This window comes from Schistocerca piceifrons, chromosome 1 (assembly GCF_021461385.2).
Source record: "Schistocerca piceifrons isolate TAMUIC-IGC-003096 chromosome 1, iqSchPice1.1, whole genome shotgun sequence".
NCBI classification, from domain to species: Eukaryota; Metazoa; Arthropoda; class Insecta; order Orthoptera; family Acrididae; genus Schistocerca; species Schistocerca piceifrons.
Genome location: NC_060138.1, coordinates 797,471,338 through 797,489,868, shown reverse-complemented (window position 1 = coordinate 797,489,868; position 18,531 = coordinate 797,471,338). Strand labels below are relative to the sequence as shown.

The 18,531-nt window shown below is 38.7% G+C and overlaps 1 protein-coding gene across 1 annotated transcript in view; it reads right to left on the bottom strand.

Moving 5' to 3' along the window:
• Nucleotides 1–16,146, bottom strand: part of LOC124775151 (glutamate-gated chloride channel-like) — a 176,943-nt gene extending 160,797 nt beyond the window's left edge. The window contains exons 1-2 of the mRNA XM_047249994.1: nucleotides 16,070–16,146; nucleotides 7,167–7,270 (exon numbers count right to left, since the gene is read on the bottom strand). Of these exons, the coding sequence (XP_047105950.1) occupies nucleotides 7,167–7,270; nucleotides 16,070–16,146 (181 nt within the window). The remainder of the gene's footprint in view (nucleotides 1–7,166; nucleotides 7,271–16,069) is intronic.
• Between the last annotated feature and the right edge of the window lie 2,385 nt (nucleotides 16,147–18,531).

The following is an 18,531-nucleotide window of genomic DNA, read 5'->3' as shown; positions in this document are numbered from 1 at the left end:
TTGTTGTTGCGTAATGCAGCATGCTGCGGCAGCCAAAACGTTTGCCTAGGTTACGAGATGTTCATGAGTTTGTTTCGGAAATAGTGTGATACTTAAAGACACAGTAGTCAAGTTATTTGGAAATGCAAGTACACAGCGACACAAGAGAGAATAATTTAAGACTTGGATACTAGGAGATAAAGTATAGGACATTTTAAGAACAGAAATAGTTGGAATTGCACAAAAAATTCATAATCTACCAAATATACAGCAAACTACTATGTAGAAACCGTTGCGCTATCGCAGAATAGGAACGTTTAAAGTACCAGCAGTTGTTACTGCGATTGAGCCTGTCGCTATAAATGTCAAGTAAAACTGTTTCATTTTCTACAGTTAATAGCCTGTCGTTTGGAGCCAATCTTTTTCCACAAGAATGATTTCTGTGACCTAAAATGAAATTCCTTTATCACACTGTATTTCACATTTAGTTTCAATGAATATTCTAATATACGTAACAGTCATACTTACGTATCAATTCAGTTAACAACTGCTTGGCAATTGGACTGACACGACAGACTCAATGCGTACATCCACCCATAGTACTGTTATTTAAACAAATGCATCATAAGGTTAAAATATGTCCAACAACTATAAAGTACAAGTGTACTTAATGAGGTCTCTAACCGTCTATCACTATGATTCAAACACGAAAACCAATGATATACTTTCTTTCATATCAATATTAAAAAAAGGAGCAACAAATTATCTCCCTATAACTCCGCTCATTGAAATTTTGGACAAGATGAAATTGCAAGAAATACACCTTCACGATAACACGAACGGTTCAGTATATTCGTTCCGTTATTTAATCATCTTTGCTAATGATACGTTGTCCAGCAAATAAAATAGGGTAAGCACTCTCTATTTTCGTGCAAGCCAGACGTTGTAGCGCTATGTAATCTATTGCTTAATCCAACAAAGAATGTAAGAAACTGGAAACTTAACAACCAAGCAGTCAAAAAAGTGATAAGTCTTTAATACTAAAGCCAATGGTTCATATTACACATTCAGTATTAACTTAATTACAGCTGCCACACGAAATATTGTAATAGTCAACACGTGAGCTGCTTATGTAACTAGAAGAATGATCAGGCAAGACACATTTATGGTTTCTCTAGCTCTGTTGTTTTAGAATTTCGAATTACTTGAGTGAATGATAAAAATTCGCGATTTCATTGGGCGGCTAAAACGCAGCGATTTCGTCTTGTGGTGCTGTTGATTTGGATGCCATTGTTACTCAAACAAAATTGTCATGGTCTTTATAACAGATTTCATTCTCCGTATGGGATTGGGATTCTATTTCTACTGAGGGTTTTGTACCCTCACATACTCTTTTGGGCGATAATCACTATCTTTACCTTAAAAGATATTGTATAATCAAAAAACTATATAGCAATTTCGTTTCAGAACCAATTAATGTATTTGACAATTGTTTATCTTTTTTCTCCACGTTATGTAATAGTTACTACGAAATTTTACTGTGATCTGTTATCTAATATGAGCTGTACATTTTCCTATACATGTGGCTTTAGTCTTGTGCCTAATAAGGTCCTGACTGCATGATATGTTCCTAATAAAATAAAATACTGCGCAGAATCATTTTCGAGAGTTATGAAACTTCCTGAGAGGTGCACTTTGACTTCACCTCCTTCTTCTAGCTTTACATGGCTTCAAAAATCTACAATAGTTGGTCTAGCTAAGATTTACCGTTCTTGCTACACATTATCTGTCCTGTCCCTCGTCCTGTCCCAAAAGAAGATTGTCAGTGAGTTGTTTCGAAATCAGGGGGAAAAATATTCTTCAGAAATGCACAACTGGTGTTTGCCAAGATAATATTCCCAAATTATTATGTAGAAATTTGTATCAAGTTCTCTTAAAATAATATTCACAATCATTATCAAATAGCATTAATGCATAATCAAACATTTAATACTGTGTCCTGGGATGGTATTATCATTTGTCATAAGTTTCAAAGTAGTTGGGTAATTTCACTTAAATCATACATAATCAAAAACTAATTTATGTTGACAATGTAAAAATTAAGTTTCAGAGGTTACCACAGCAAATGTGGTATAACGTTTTAGTATTGGAATAGTTTTGTTGATGGCGTAATACAAATATCACAGAAAATGTGACTTAGGAATCTACAACTTAAAAAAATCTGCAGATTAAATGATGAAAACGTAAATGTTATTTTATCTGCAAATAAATTGGTGGTTGATATCAAGACTACTTCAGTGAACAACATTTTGTTGGGCATGTCAACCTTAACTCAGTTTTCGTTTACATAATTTATTAAATCGCAAATTATCGATTCTTCAATTTCATAACAGTAGTCTTATCAGTAATATTTTACCCGTTTTTATTTGGCTTCGCTAGTTTCTACTAATTTCAAATTTACTACATTTGTATCGCTCACGAAATTTTCAACTTTATCACATTTAACTCTGAGCATTATAGTCGTGACTCGTAGGACGTTAGCGTCATTAAATCTACTGGATCACTTGTGGTACGAATTATTTTGAGCTTCTATTAGTGGACAAGTTTTCCTATAAAGGTTCTCCTTATTTGTACAAAAAATGTAATCATGTGATTAAGAAGGTGTTATTAAAAGAAATGTATGTTTTTATTACGGTATTTGTTTTTGTATTTGCTGTCCAACTTCTTACTGGGTGTTGTAGATATGAAGACAAAATAGCTTGTATTTGAGGTAGGAATAACGTATTTCATTGCACAAAAATCGCTCCTCTCACACAAACGAATGACAGTGAACGTTTGTGACGATATGATTCAATACGGCCGCAGACGGCTTCCTTCCACTCTCAGAGACCAAACTACGTTTAAATTGCTACACGTCTTTCATCCAGGCCAAACTTGACACTGATGCGTTATTGCGCACGTAATTTAAGACTGGTTTTTTCATTTTCTTCTGTGCTGAAAGAACTGCATCATTTTAGGGCCTATGTGCTAAGCATTACAATTAAACCTCCGCAAATTATACGACAATAACTACGCTCAAGAAGTATGAGGCCGCAATAGCGCAGAAACGCTTTAAAATTTGTCATAGTGAATTACTAACTCTAATTTCCAAGAGCTCTCACATAATATCAGGTATTTATGACAGGGTTAATTTCATTTCACATTACTTACGTTCAAAATTAAAAAAAAATATGATATTTCGTCTGAAGATCCTAAAAAGACGATCGAATATACAGACAAAAGTTTCGAAATACGTGTCATTCGAACAGGAAAACGTTTACCGCTGTATCTGGAAAATTATGAGACTTTGAGTCATTAATGATATAGACAGTTGCAGTGATTCCACAACATGATTTCAGATGATTGTGTTGGGTCCCATAGCATGTCCACCACCAATAAGCAGTCATCAGCTTTTCTTCTGCGTGTAGTCCATACTGTTGAGGATTTGTGTGGTAGGAGTATAGACACTCCTCATGGAGTCACACCTAGTGATCGTGGCTGGCGACCACGGGGCCCCGAGCTGAGTCCTGGCATTGCTTCCACTTACTTATGCCAGGCTCCTCACTTCTGTCTTTCCTATCTGGCCACCCTCGGTCATCTCTTGTTCTTTTCCGACCCTGACGCTATTAGGTTTCGAGGGTTAGGGGTCTTTCATTTTCCAACCTATACTTCTCATGCAGCGTCTGACCCGGAGCGGGCGGCTACAAAAGGCGTCTGTATCCCATGTTAGGGGCGGCCTCCAGAACTGCGGAAGGCAACGGAATACCACCGCTGATTATCTTCCCTGCATAATGCAGTCTCCATTTTATGCACAAAAATGGCTTCCTCTCATGTTAAATCAGTATCCGGAGGTAAAATAGTCCCCCATTCGGATCTCCGGGGGAGGGGGGGACAACAACTTCAAAGGAGGCAAAAAACCAAAACGACAATTGGTACCTGGAATGGCAGAACTCTGCTACAAGCAGGAAAACTAGACAACCTTAAAAGAGAGCTGGAAAAAAATCATATGGAACTCCTAGGAGTTGCTGAGGTAAAATGGAATGGACATAGAGAGTTGCAGTCAGATGAATACGTATTGTACTACTCAGGAGGAGAAGTAAAAGGAATTAATGGAGTAGGAATGATTATGACAAAGGAATTGGCTAAATGTGTGGAATATGTAGACTATTCAAATGACCAGGTTGTTGGTGTAAGGCTGAAAGGAGCACAAAAAGATTTACTGATTGTCCAGGTGTATATGCCAACTTCAGAACATGATGACGAAATTGTAGAGGAAACGTACAATGTAATTGAGAGAATAATGGACGAAAATAAAAAATGCTGCAAAATAGTAATGGGAGACTCGAACGCCATTGTGAGAGAAGGGAAAGAGGGAAACATAGTAGACAGTCATGGTCTTGGAAAGAGAATGGTTAATTGACTTCTGCAGGGAAAGGCAGCTGATAGCAGCAAACACATGGTTCAAGAACCACAAGAGGAGGCTCTATACTTAGAAATCACCAGGGGATAAATATAGAAACCAAATCGATTTTATACTGGTAGATGAAAGATACAGGAATGGAATCAAGAAGGTGCACACATTACCAGGTGCAGATATTAATAGTGACCACAACTTACTTATGGCAGAAATAGAAATAAGAATGAAAAAACTGAAGAAGGCGACCATGGTGAAGAAGTGGGATTTAGAGAAGATAAGATCCAACAGAGAACAAATTACAGAAATGTTGTCTCGGGAGTTTCTAAACACATTACGAGACAAAGAAGCACCTGATAATGCCAACGAGTACTGGAATATGCTGAAAGAAGGAATCATTAAAGCATGACAGCAAAATATAGGATATGTAAAAGGGAAAAGGATTAAAAAGACCATGTGTCACACAAGTAATGATTTCCAAGAAGATGGAAGAGAGAAGAAAATTGAAAAACAAGAACACTGAAGATGCAAGAAAGATATATCGAAGGTTAAATAATGAACTGCGAAGAGAAACAGAGCAGGCTAGGAAAAAATGGCTAAAAGAGGAATGTGATGAAATTGAAGAATTGGACAGGAAGGGAAGATACGACTTACTATACAACAGAGTAAAGACTATGACATGGGAATAAAACAGAGCAGGAAGTGCTACTATGGAAATTTTGAGTAAAGACGAAGAGGTAGTGTACAAAGATCGTGACGATGTCCTCCAGAGATGGGAAGATTATATAAAAGAGCCATATGACACAAATAGCAAACCAGAAACTCTGGAACTTGAATCACACAAGAGTGTAAGTGATGACGAGAAAGGACCAACCATCATAATGGAAGAAGTAAAGTCTGCCATAGCTGCAATGAAAAATGGCAAAGCGGTAGGTACAGATACAATACCGGGAGAAATATTAAAATGCTTGAACCACAATGGAATAAGAGAAATATTGAGGTTATGTAATAAAATATTTGACAGTGGTGAATGGCCTGAGGACTTTCTGACAACAGTAATGATTCCATTACCGAGAAAACAAGGAGCACCGGACAATCAGCTTCATTTCACATGCAGCCAAAGTGGTGTTAAGAATAATTAATAAGAGACTTGAAAAAGTAATGGAGGAGAATCTTGGCGAGGAGCAGTTTGGCTTTAGACGGAATACGGGCACCAGTGATGCAATAGGGCTCCTACGAATCTTGGAAGAAAGGTTTATTGAAAAAGGATGAGACCTATATATGTGCTTCATCGATCTAGAAAAGGCATTTGACAGTGTGGTTTGGGACAATCTGGCGACTGTAATGAGGGAAAAGAGAGTGGACTGGAAAACCAGAAGACTTATTAACTCATTATATCTTAATCAAAAAGTTTCAGTTAAAGTGAGAGGAGAAAGTACAAACGGGATCAGACCAGGAAAAGGAGTAAGATAAGGATGCTGTTTATCACCTACTCTTTTCAACCTCTACTTGGAAAATATGATTGACCAATGCTCATTAGATGCCAAAGGAGTAGAAATTGGAGGAAGAAGAGTAGGGTGTTTGAGATTTGCTGATGACATGGTCCTTCTACCCATAGGGGAACAAGAATCACAGGATTTGGTGGACACCATTAAACAAACGGAAAAAAATATGGAATGAAAATTAACACAAATAAAACAAAAGTATTGGCACTAGGAGGAAATAAGGGAATAAAAATTATGCTGAATGGAGAAATGCTAGAACAAGTGCAAAATTTTAAGTATCTTGGAAGCAGGATAGACACCGACTGGAAGTGCACCACAGAAATTAAAACAAGGATAGCAATGGCAAAAAAGGCGTTTTATAAGAAAAAGAGAATTTTCTGCAGCGGTCTGGACAGAGAACTCAGGAAGAGACTCATAAAATGTCTTGTATGGAGTGTTCTTCTATATGGTGCTGAAAGATGGACTATGAGGAAAAAAGACAGAGAAAGGCTGGAGGCTTTTGAGATCTGGACATGGCGGAAGATGGAAAGAATAAGTTGGATGGACAGAGTAAAATATGAAGAGGTACTGAGAAGAGTGGGAGAGAAAAGACAATTACTAGATGTAATAAAGAGAAGAAAAAGAAATTGGATAGGGCATATATTAAGAAAGAAAGCGGACTGATAAACACAGTTTTAGAAGGTTATGTAGAAGGGAAAAGGAAGCGAGGAAGGAAGAGATTCCAGATACTGGGTGACATACAGCAGCCTTAAGAAGGAAGCAATGGATCGCAGAAAATGGAGAGGCAAAGGACCTGCTAATATAGCAGATAACTGATGACGATGACTATAGACACTTGTCTTGTTGTACAACAAACACCACGGGTTATTGAGAGAGTGTGGCAAAACATTTGGCCAATATTTTACGTCGGTGCTAACGGTCGCCATTTCGATGTATCCCTTTGAGCTGTACATTATGGCTACGCAGATCCAATTTTTATGTAAACAAAAAAAAGTCCCTGTAGGTCATTGCTTCTTCACCTCTTTGAGGACCTTATACCAAAAACGTAGTTTTGACTCTAAAGGTTTGAGGGATTCCTTCTGAAGTTAAGGCAATAATTTTATTCCGCAATCGAAAAAGAAACATTCTCGGAATGCGTGCCGGGAACCACGTTTGTAAAATGAGAGGGAGCTGTTTGCTGGCGCGGCGCGCCTGCTGCTATGCAACCCAGAGCTACACAGGCGACGCACCTGTGATGCCGGGCGGGCGCACCTGTGGATCGTAGCGGTCCGGCCGCAGCAACAACTCCAGCGTCTGCATCTCTTGTTGCAGGCTCCTGTTCACCCACACACAACTGCAACAACAAAAAATATCCAGATAGATATCCCTATGATCAAAAATAAGAAAATATAGTTTCTCAAAATTTCTTGAAGCATAAACCAACCATGAATCATTCTTATTTTTCACTGTCTGTATCTCTGTTCTGATTAAGTTTCAGTATTAGATCATTTGAAGCATTTTTTTACGTTTAAGGAAGACATTAAAATTTTTTGTAAGCTTTGAGTCGATGACGAGACGTAAGAATGTAAATTAATCAATTCCGTGAAGGTCGATGTATCGTGAAAAGTTGATTTCATGAAATATTTGTATCTGTGAACACTGCCGTAAACACTGTAAACTCCAGTACTCTCAGAAGTCAAGCGGTACCTCTCCGCCGATGCACTGCATAACACAACACTTAGACACTGATCAGCACATTTGTTTGACAATACTCCTCATACACTATCACTGTGACATAGTTTGGTCGCAGTGTAATGTGACTGAATAAACCACTGGACACTATAATATTGATGGTGAGAGTTTTCAAACTATGTCATCTCGTTATTACATTAGCCAGTTCCCATAGAAAAACAATTATTCTCAAATATTCCTCCTTAGCTTTGAAGTCCAGTTCTGTCCGACGAAAACTATGGAGTTTTGGTGGTGGTGGTGGTAGTAGGTTCCTATGGGAGCAATCTGCTGAGACCATCGGTCCCTATGCTTACACAATACTTAGTCTAGTTTAAGCTAACCTATGCTAAGGACAACACACACACACACACACACACACACACACACACACACACACCCATTCCCGAGAGAGGACTCAAACTTCCGACGGCGGGAGCCGCGTGAGCCGTTGCAAGGTGCCTCAGAACGCGGGGCTACCCCGCGCGGCCTGTGTAGTTTTCGTGAAGTTGGTATTTCTTAGTATTGTACATAATATTGCATAGATTGCTCGCTAATAAAACATGTATAGATATTGTCAATGGCATATTTACTATATGCGCTTCACTTAATGGTAGATATTTGAATTCCACTTTATTAGCATCGTGTAATTTGTATACCATCGATTTACCCAACATAAACTTTTTACCTGTATGTTCCGTCAACTTTTCCTTCGGTGCTGTCACTCCTTTCTCATTCTTGTCGTCGTCATATTTGATGACCTTAAGGACTCATGAGAATATTCATGGGCACATATAAGCTAAAACAACTTTTACTGTTATGAAAGGTAATTGAACCACATTTTACCCCTGTTGTCATTATGTTATTGGTTATAATGTGGATGTGTCTCCCAATTTTTTGTCTAATAATTTGATCAGGACATTCCTGGACACTTTTAGAACACATACTATCACGCGAGGAACATTTTCTTAAAGGATACTTAGCTTATATCTTTCAAAATGTGGTCGGTTGGTCTTAGTAAATAGATAAACAAAACTGTGTACCAGTTGGCTAATAGCACCTTGGAACTCACGCAACAATTTTTTAAAAATTCATACGAATAATAAATAGAATTTTTTTCCACATAATTTAAATAAATTTGGCAGTAATGCATTTTGAAAAATTTAGCATCACAGGAAGTTGTGTAATAGTATGAACAAAGTATGTAACAAATTTCACCTTTTGATCTGCAATGGTTCAGCAAAAAATGTTCCTTATACACTGAAAAATGAAAATTGTGGGCAATACAGGAAAAAGATTTTATTAGAATTTATGCCAGAAACGAGTATCTTAATGCCATAATCATACATTTAGTCTTTTTAGTTTTAATGTAGCTCTTATCTTCCAGTTAATCCTTCTGGCGTGCACTGTTGGCAATATGTTTCATTGACGTTATAGAACTAGCACATCTTCTTTGAAAGGCTTTCATTGAAGCAACGTGCATCAAATCCTAGTCTTATAAGGTTCCTAATTCTTCCATGTTACCATCGTTGAACACCAGACAAGCATCGTATGAGAAAAATTGAAAAACAGTCTATGAGAAAAATGTTTTCTTTGGATGTCACTTCTAATATGAAAAACGTATGTTTTTGGGGGTGACGAATCACGGAACAAAATGGGTGATTCTATGGCAGGTTGTTTGTATGGCGAATGCCCGGTGAACGTCATATGCAATTCGGGGATGGCGGTTGCATCTTTTAACACGATTGAGAACCTGTTCACAATGCACGTCCTGTGGCGGAGTGGTTACACGACAATAACATCCTCGTAATGGACTGTCCTGCAAGAGTCCTGACCTGAATCCTATAGAACACCTTTGGGATGTTTTGAAACGCCGACTTCGTGCCAGGCTTCACCGACCGACATCGAGACCTCCCCTCAGAGCAGCACTCCGTGAAGAATGGGCTGCCATTCCCCAAAAAAACCTTCCAGCACCTGACTGAACGTATGCCTGCGAGAGTGGAAGCTGCCATCAAGCCTAAGAGTGGGCCAACACCATATTAAATTCCAGCATTGCCGATGGAGGGCGCCACGAACATGTAAGTCGTTTTCAGCCAGGTGTCCGGATACTTTCGATCACGTAGTGTATATACACAACATGTATATTACAATATCAGCACATTACATTCACAGCCGGGTTTCATTGCTACATTAATAAATTTTATATCGCCTCCTGCTGCACACACACAGCTGATGACTAATCATATCTTCCTGAAAATGACTGCACGCTATATTGCTCACTTTATAGCTGAGTATGAAGCATTTATCAGGTTTTTCTGGAAACTGTATGTAATATGAATCGATTAAAATGCTGAATAGTCGATTTATCAACATAGTTAATGCATATTGTGAATAATCATCAGTACTTAAAAGCTTAGCTGATGAGCATTTCACACCTTTCGCTCTAAGCATTACACTCTGTGTTTCACTTTCGAGAGTGTATGAATTCTGTAATAATGTCCTCATATAACTCGATTTTCATTAAATGAACTTTCTTTTTATTGATGAACACAATGTTATAAATGTTATTATAGTGTTAATTAGAAGTTTCAACGCTCTTATCCATGTATCTTTAATAATGTCAGAAATATTTTAGACAGATGCATGATATATTAAGCTATGTGTGTCTGTGTGATTCATTTCACCATTTTTCGCCTCAAAATTCTTCATTCATATACCTATAATGGAAGAAGTGTCCTAAAGTAGCCATTCGTACAGCTATGACTTTGTCAAAAACGGTGTCTACTGAATTAAAAAGGAAATTAACTTTACTTAATACGATACTGCACTCGAAATGCGGTCTTGTAATCAGATCATTTGTGTTATATCTACCTCCCCAACGCGTTACTAGCTTGAAATCATTCATTTTTTGCACATTCTGTATAGTTTTGCCAAAAACTCTTATTCATTCATTTGAATTTTTACGTTCATAGGTTTCCCAGCACTAATAGTGATATATGGCGACATAAATGGAATATCACGGAATGTTTTGAATTTCTGTAGTGGATCGCGGAATTTTGCTATCATAAAATGTTGAAAATCTCATAGAATATTTGTAACTCTTGGCTTGTTTATGCTTCGTAGTGGTATCATTTCTTCAGGCCTTAGTAGATCAGTGTGAAATGCATGGATATTCCGGATACTCAATGTCTACTTCTAAAATGTAAGCTCTGTCTCCATCAGCTGGATTGCTCACTACATCAAAACTATTCACAGACAGTCACACAAAATCTGAGAATGGTAGGTATTGTGTCATTTCCCCGCTCTAGAGACAACCAACATCTGGATTCAAAATAGAAGATTCGTCATTTTTATTGTAATTATCGAACAGCTTGCCTATGGAAACAGTGAACAGTACCACTTCTGACGCCATGCTCAACAAATTGTACTTGTACCTTGTCTGTAACAAGTTATAATTTTGCATTTTTTAATTTTCACCAAAGTATTCCACACTAAAGCAGATAAATTGCATAATGTACCATATCCAGTTTGCATGTCTTGAGACAGAGTGCGCATCAACGAATAGCAAGACATCAGTTTTCTAATATAATTCGGATATATCTCATAATGTGTTGGAATCAAATCAACACCAGTATTTGCGCGCACTTTAACACATTCTTTGATAGTTATTTCATCAGTTAGCAGGCTTTTGAACACTTCAATTGAAAGACCCTCTTCGGCCAACAAAATGGATTTGTCACTTACATACACCGACACACGCCGAAATGTTATGTCGCAATGATATTTCATTGCGATAGTTCTAGTAAATGTCTCAAACTTTGACTTGGATTCATTTTCACCACTTATTTTTTGCACTTGTTCGTATTAGTTCCTAATTGCGAAATAAGGATAAAAGTCTTCTGATCGTTAAACACTATTGGCACTGTAAAATTTGCTCTGTAATACGAATTACAGATATTATGTGAAGCTCTTGAAAATCAGTCAGTAAAATGACAATGATCCCTGTGTTTCGAATCAGTTATTTGTAGATGGGGCAAATTTCTCATTATCGAAGCACTTTGTCCCTATTGAGGCTAATAATGATTTGCTTGTTTTGAATGAAGTAATTTTCAATGTGCTCAGAAATCAAATACTGCTGTTTACTGAATCATTCCATACGGTCAGCACCTTGGTATAGTTCAAACTCCGAACAGCTCTCTCTGTGTCTACGGTGATTTGTTGTTGTTGTTGTTGTGGTCTTCAGTCCTGATACTGGTTTGATGCAGCTCTCCATGCTACTCTATCCTGATCAAGCTTCTTCATCTCCCAGTACCGACTGCAACCTACATCCTTCTGAATCTGTTTAGTGTATTCATCTCTTGGTCTCCCTCTACGATTTTTACCCTCCACGCTGCCCTCCAGTACTAAATTGGTGATCCCTTGATGCCTCAGAATATGTCCTACCAACCGGTCCCTTCTTCTTGTCAAGTTGTGCCACAAATTTCTCTTCTCCCCAATTCCATTCAAAGCTCCTCATTAGTTATATGATCTACCCATCTAATCGTCAGCATTCTTCTGTAGCACCACATTTCGAAAGATTCTATTCTCTTCTTGTCCAAACTGTTCATCGTCAATTTTTCACTTCCATACATGGCTACACTCCATACAAATACTTTCAGAAACGACTTCCTGACACTTAAATCTATACTCGATGTTAACAAATTTTTCTTCTTCAGAAACGCTTTCCTTGCTATTGCCAGTCTACATTTTATATCTTCTCTACTTCGACCATCATCAGTTATTTTGCTCCCCAAATGGCAAAACTCATTTACTACTTTAAGTATCTCATTTCCTAATCGAATTCCCTCAGTATCACCCGACTTAATTCGACTACATTCCATTGTCCTCGTTTTGCTTTTATTGATGTTCATCTTATATCCTCCTTTCAAGACACTGTCCATTCCGTTAAACTGCTCTTCGAAGTCCTTTTCTGTCTTTGACAGAATTACGATGTCATCGGCAAACCTCAAAATTTTTAATTCTTCTCCATGGATTTTAATACCTACTCCGAATTTTTCTTTTGTTTCCTTTACTGCTTGTTCAATATACAGATTGATTAACATCGGGGAGAGGCTACAACCGAGTCTCACTCCCTTCCCAACCACTGCTTCCCTTTCGTGCCACCTCGACTCTTGTAACTCCCATCTGGTTTCTGTACAAATTGTAAATAGCCTTTCACTCCCTGTATTTTACCCCTGCCACCTTTAGAATTTGAAAGAGGGTATTCCAGTCAACATTGTCAAAAGCTTTCTCTAAGGCTACAAATGCTAGAAACGTAGGTTTGCCTTTCCTTAAACTATTTTCTAAGATAAATCGTGATGTTAGTATTGCCTCACGTGTTCCTATATTTCTACGGAAACCAAACTGATCTTCCCCGAGGTCGGCTTCTACCAGTTTTTCCATTCGTCTGTAAAGGACTGGCGTTAGTATTTTGCAGCTGTGACTTATTAAACTGACAGTTCTGTAATTTTCACATCTGTCAACACCTGCTTTCTTTGGGATTGGAATTATTATATTAATCTTGAAGTCTGGGGGTATTTCGCCTGTCTCATACATCGTGCTCACCAGATGGTAGAGTTATGTCAGCACTGGCTCTCTCAAGGCCGTCAGTAGTTCTAATGGAATGTTGTCTTCACCCGGGTCCTTGTTTCGACTCAGGTCGAAACAAGGTTAGAACTATTCTGTTTATTTATGTTGTAAATCTGTGCAAATGAATTTATCTCACAGTTGTAGGTAGGGTGATAGTAGAACATAAATATGACTGTTACGTTTATTTCCTATAACAAATTCTAGCGGTACATAGCGGGACCTTCTTTTCTTTATAGAACATTGCACTCTATATCAGATTTACTCATGCTGAGATTTTTTGGAAACGTATTAATTTCATTTAATTATCACAAGAAATATTATAGACATTCTAAAGAGTACGAGGAGAACAGCAGCGCTACGCATATTACCGGTCACTGCCGTAATAGTTTGGATGTAGAAACCAGTACCTATCACCAGAGAGAGCATCTGAGTTCCTTCTCCTATTCTTGACCGTCGACACCTTACGCGTTCAGTTCCAAAACTTGTAGCCGGAAAAATATTTTCGATGGTTAATGCAAATTAATTGTATGCTACTCTTCGAAAACGCTGATATTTGTATTCTATTGCTAATATTTCCGGATGTAAACATAAAAATAAATATTGACATTGCCAGTGTAATTGTTTCGAAACAGCGTCTTCTCATTTCTTTATTTATGATCTCCTAGTTGTAAAGCCGTCTTCCCTGTAATTTGTTACGGTTTCCTTAAGCTATAAAGGAAATAATTCTGTTGTGTATGACACACACAAAATCGGAAGTGTCAACAATGGAAGAAGAGGAAGATAAATTACTGTTGAAAAGGATGTTGATATTGCCAATAATATTTGACTTGTATGAGGAGCAAGTAAAGAACTGAGTGAAAATTTCAGAAATGGTTCCCAGTCTACACTGGTATTCACAGTCGCAAATCTACGCTAATTTCATTTTAGGTGTGAGCTCCGTGCGATCTACACACTGGCTTCGTCACGGCCAAGAAGCGCCCTCTGATTGTAGTAAATCGCAAGGCGACCGTGGTCTCACACGTCAAACGAGTATCTGCCAAGTTAAATGAAGTGCGCTGATCTGACACTAATATGAGGAATTCATTTTTGCCAGAGAGAGAAATTAATTTATACAGTGGAAAACTGCTGGTACTCTTTCCGCGGGTACTGACCGGACATCGCTCTTGTGGCAATAGCACACATTTCTGTCTGTTAAACGTCTTTTACATCAGAAGAGTTCACAGACACTCTAGATACCGCCGTTGGCGGTAATTAATGTGCGTTGTCTCCAAAAGAGAGATAGAGGAACGAAAAAACTTTGCTTTACAGGACCTATAATGGTTTTGGTTATTTGTTTGGTGCTCTTCGGAGTACGAGATGTAACTGAAGCAATAGTAAATATACGAGGCTACATTGTTTCGTCTGCAGTATAATCGACTACAGTGCTGGCACCACACAGCACACCGACTTGGCACTGACTTGTCCGCTACTGTTTATGTTTGGTTACATGTCACTGCCGACCGCTCACTTAAACAAAGATGTTCCGTGGTTATTGCTTCTTTGTACTCTCGACAGGTCGTCATTTGTAAACTTAGTGGGCGTTCGCCACCTACGCTTCCTCTCCATCTACACTTAAATTTTCGCCGAATCAGTTTGAAAATGCAGTCCCTAAGGAGAGTGTACCACGGTTGCGGCAGGCGTAGGAGTAATCAGGCAATCCTAAATTATGTACCAGTTTCAGTGTTATTAGGGAAATTCATGTTTAATTTGGCATTCCTGCATTAAAGTCATTCTCATATTATTTTGGGCGAGTCCGGAGGAAAGGTACATGTTTTTGGTGATGATAGGATTAGTGATTCTGAACAATAACGCCATACGAACGTATAACCTGTTCTTCACAGTTTCCCAGGAAACTGTTGAAAACAATGGGAACAGGACATATGAAGGTGATAGTAAATGAAACATTGTGATCACATGTTTTCTTTAATTATGTATTTTGCATCGCAGAAGTCCACCGTCCATTGCAAGTCATTTCGGAGTTCTTATAAACAGGTGTTGATCTGAGCTCATTCGTACGGGGTCATTTCTTGGCCTTCTAGGCCTCCAGGTTACTCCATTTGGTTAATGTTCGTGGGGTTGGCTTAAAAGCGAAATCTACAAACACAAGGGAGATACAAAGGAGGAACTTAACGCTCATCTTTTACATTTGTGTGTTCAAGTGAAGTTTTCTCTTCATGGAAAAATGCACGAGATTGCGTACGGAGCGACGACTGTACCTTGGTGTGTACCTCATCGTCCGAAGAAAATCGACGGCCATGAATCTCTTTCTTCAAAAATGTAAATCGCTTGGAGAGAGGTCTGGCCTGCATCGAGGACGAGGATGTGTAAGAGCTTCACACCAAAACCTCTGCAGCATACGCAAAACAAGATAGGCAACATGTGGGCTTGCACTCACACATCTTCCACGTATTATCGAGCTCTCTCCACGTGATTTTCCATTTTTTGGAGCCCTAAAGAAAGACATTCGCGGCCGTCGATCTGAAACGGACGAAGAGGTGCACGCGAGGTTACAATCATTGCTCCGTAGGCAACAGCAACTATTTTTCCACGAAGAACCGAACGCCTTGGCTCACAATGGAATAAATACATTAACAGTTACGCCGATAATGTTTGAAATGATAAACAGTTTATTTACTTTTTCCATACATTGGACTACCTCTTACGGTTCAAAAGGACTTTGAGCGGTTAAATATATATAAATTAATCATGGAGTCTCAAGACCTGTAACTACGTCATGAACACTAGATCTAGCACTTACCAGGCTTCTGGCAGAACCGCAGCCATCAGCACCAGCGTGTGGAAGTGTCCTGGCAGCCACCGTGTTAAGGCCGCCATTGTCCCTGCAAACGGGGAGCATTCATATTACTGCAATTAATACGTGTTCCACTTCAACTTGTGTATTTATTTATTTATTTACACGTCAAGTTCCGTAGGACCAAATTAAGGAGCAAATCTCCCAGGTCATGGAACGTGTCAGTACATGATCTTACAACATAAAAGTAGTAACAGATAAAAATAAATGTTCATGAACCTGAAAAAGAGTTAGTCCATAAGTTTAAGTAAACGCTATCAGCAATACAATAAGAATCAGCTTATTTTTTCAAGGAACTCCTCGACAGAATAGGAGGAGTGACCCATGAGGAAACTCTTCAGTTTCGATTTGAAAGCGCGTAAATTACTGCTAAGATTTTTGAATTCGAGTGGCAGCTGATTGAAAATGGATGCAGCAGTATACTGCACACCTTTTTGCACAAGAGTTAAGGAAGTCCGATCCAAATGGAGGTTTGATTTCTGGCGAGTATTAACAGAGTGAAAGCTGCTTACTATTGGAAATAAACTAAAATTGGTAAGAAGAAAAGACAATAAGGAATATACATATTGAGAGGCCGATGTCAAAATACCCAGACTCGTGAACAGAGTTCGACAAGAGGTTCGTGAACTCACACCACTTATTGCCCGAACCGCCCGTTTCTGAGACAAAAATATCCTTGTACAATGAGAAGAGTTACCCCAAAACATAATACCATACAACATAAGTGAATTGAAATAATCAAAGTAGACTAATTTACGTGTCGAAGTATCACTCACTTTTGATAACGTTCGAATATTGAAAATGGCAGTATTAAGTCTTTGAACAAGATCCTGAGTGTGGGCTTTCCACGACAGCTATCTGAACACCTAGAAATCTGAACTGCTCAGTTTCACTAATCATATGCCCGTTCTGTGAGATTAAAACGTCAGGTTTTGTTGAATTGTGTGTTAGAAACTGTAGAAACTGAGTCTTACTGTGATTTAACCTTAGTATATTTTCTACAAGCCATGAAATGAGGTCATGTACTGCACTACTTGAAACCGAGTCAATGTTGCACACAACATCCTTTACTACCAAGCTAGTGTCATCAGCAAACAGAAATATTTTAGAGTTACCCATAATACTAGAGGGCATATCATTTATATAAATAAGGAACAGGAGCTGCCACAACACTGATCCCTGGGGCACCCCCACTTGACAGTACCCCACTCAGATCCCACATCACAACAGTTATCAACATTGTGAATAATGACCTTTTGCTGCCTGTTGCTCCCATCAATTCCAAGAAATACATTTGTATGTAAAATCACTTGGTACTACTATGAGTAAATCGATGGCGCACTCTTAACGATGCAGAAAATCGTGATTTTGTGTCATTGGAAACGTTTTGCCGCGAATTTTCAAATCCACTGAATGTCTCACGAAATACGTCTATCATAGCTACAGTTCATTTCATTATTTAACTGGTTAATTAACAATAATATTTTCAAGGCGGAGGGCAGTAAAAGGGAGATGCCGGTGTTGGTGCAATTTTCATATCAAATTGATATACCCTCCCAGCCCCAGATGACATTATGTGTTTACCTCAGACCTGCACATGGGTCCCAGGCATTTTTCCCTTTCCACGCCAACCCTCCCCAACCCCGACTACACTCATCGTGGGGATTTCGAATTTTAGTGGGGATTTCGAATTTTGGCAGGAATTTCTTTGTCCTAGGGCTGCGCTGACGTTCGACACCACAACCCTCCCTGGAATTGTCTTTGAATTAAAAATTGTGGTGCCCTTTCTAGGACTCGAACCCTGGTAATTCTGGACAGAAGGATCAAGTGCTCAACACATGGAAACTGCCCAGATGCAGGAGAGGAAGGTTAGGTTAGTGTACTTTCTTTTTTTTGTTTGGGAAACTGAAATAAAGATCGGTCCTAATTACATAATTCCCTCCCACTGGAGGTTCGAGTCCTCCCTCGGGCATGAGTGTGAGTGTTGTCCTTAGCGTTAAGTTAGCTTAAGTAGTGTGTAAGTCTAGGGATCGATGACCTTAGCAGTTTGGTCCCTTAGGAATTCACACACACAATTACAAAATTAGTCATAAAGATCAGACCTAGTTACACAACTACATGCATAGCATTAGTGTGCCTAAAATCGCAATACAGCTCAAAACATGACGATGCCATGCAACTGGTGTTATCCTGCAAGGAAAAAACTTCACAACACCTCTCCAAACTAGCAGGAGATACACTCAAAATCTACCCTTCACCTACAAGCTGGCTGGAAAAAGGTTGGGGTGTAAGGTACTGTCTTTATTTATTTTTTGCAGGAAATATATTCAACTGTGAGATGCTTGTGTTGGACAAAGGGGAGTTTAATAAGTGTATTACCTGTAAGCATACACCTGACGACTGTATGG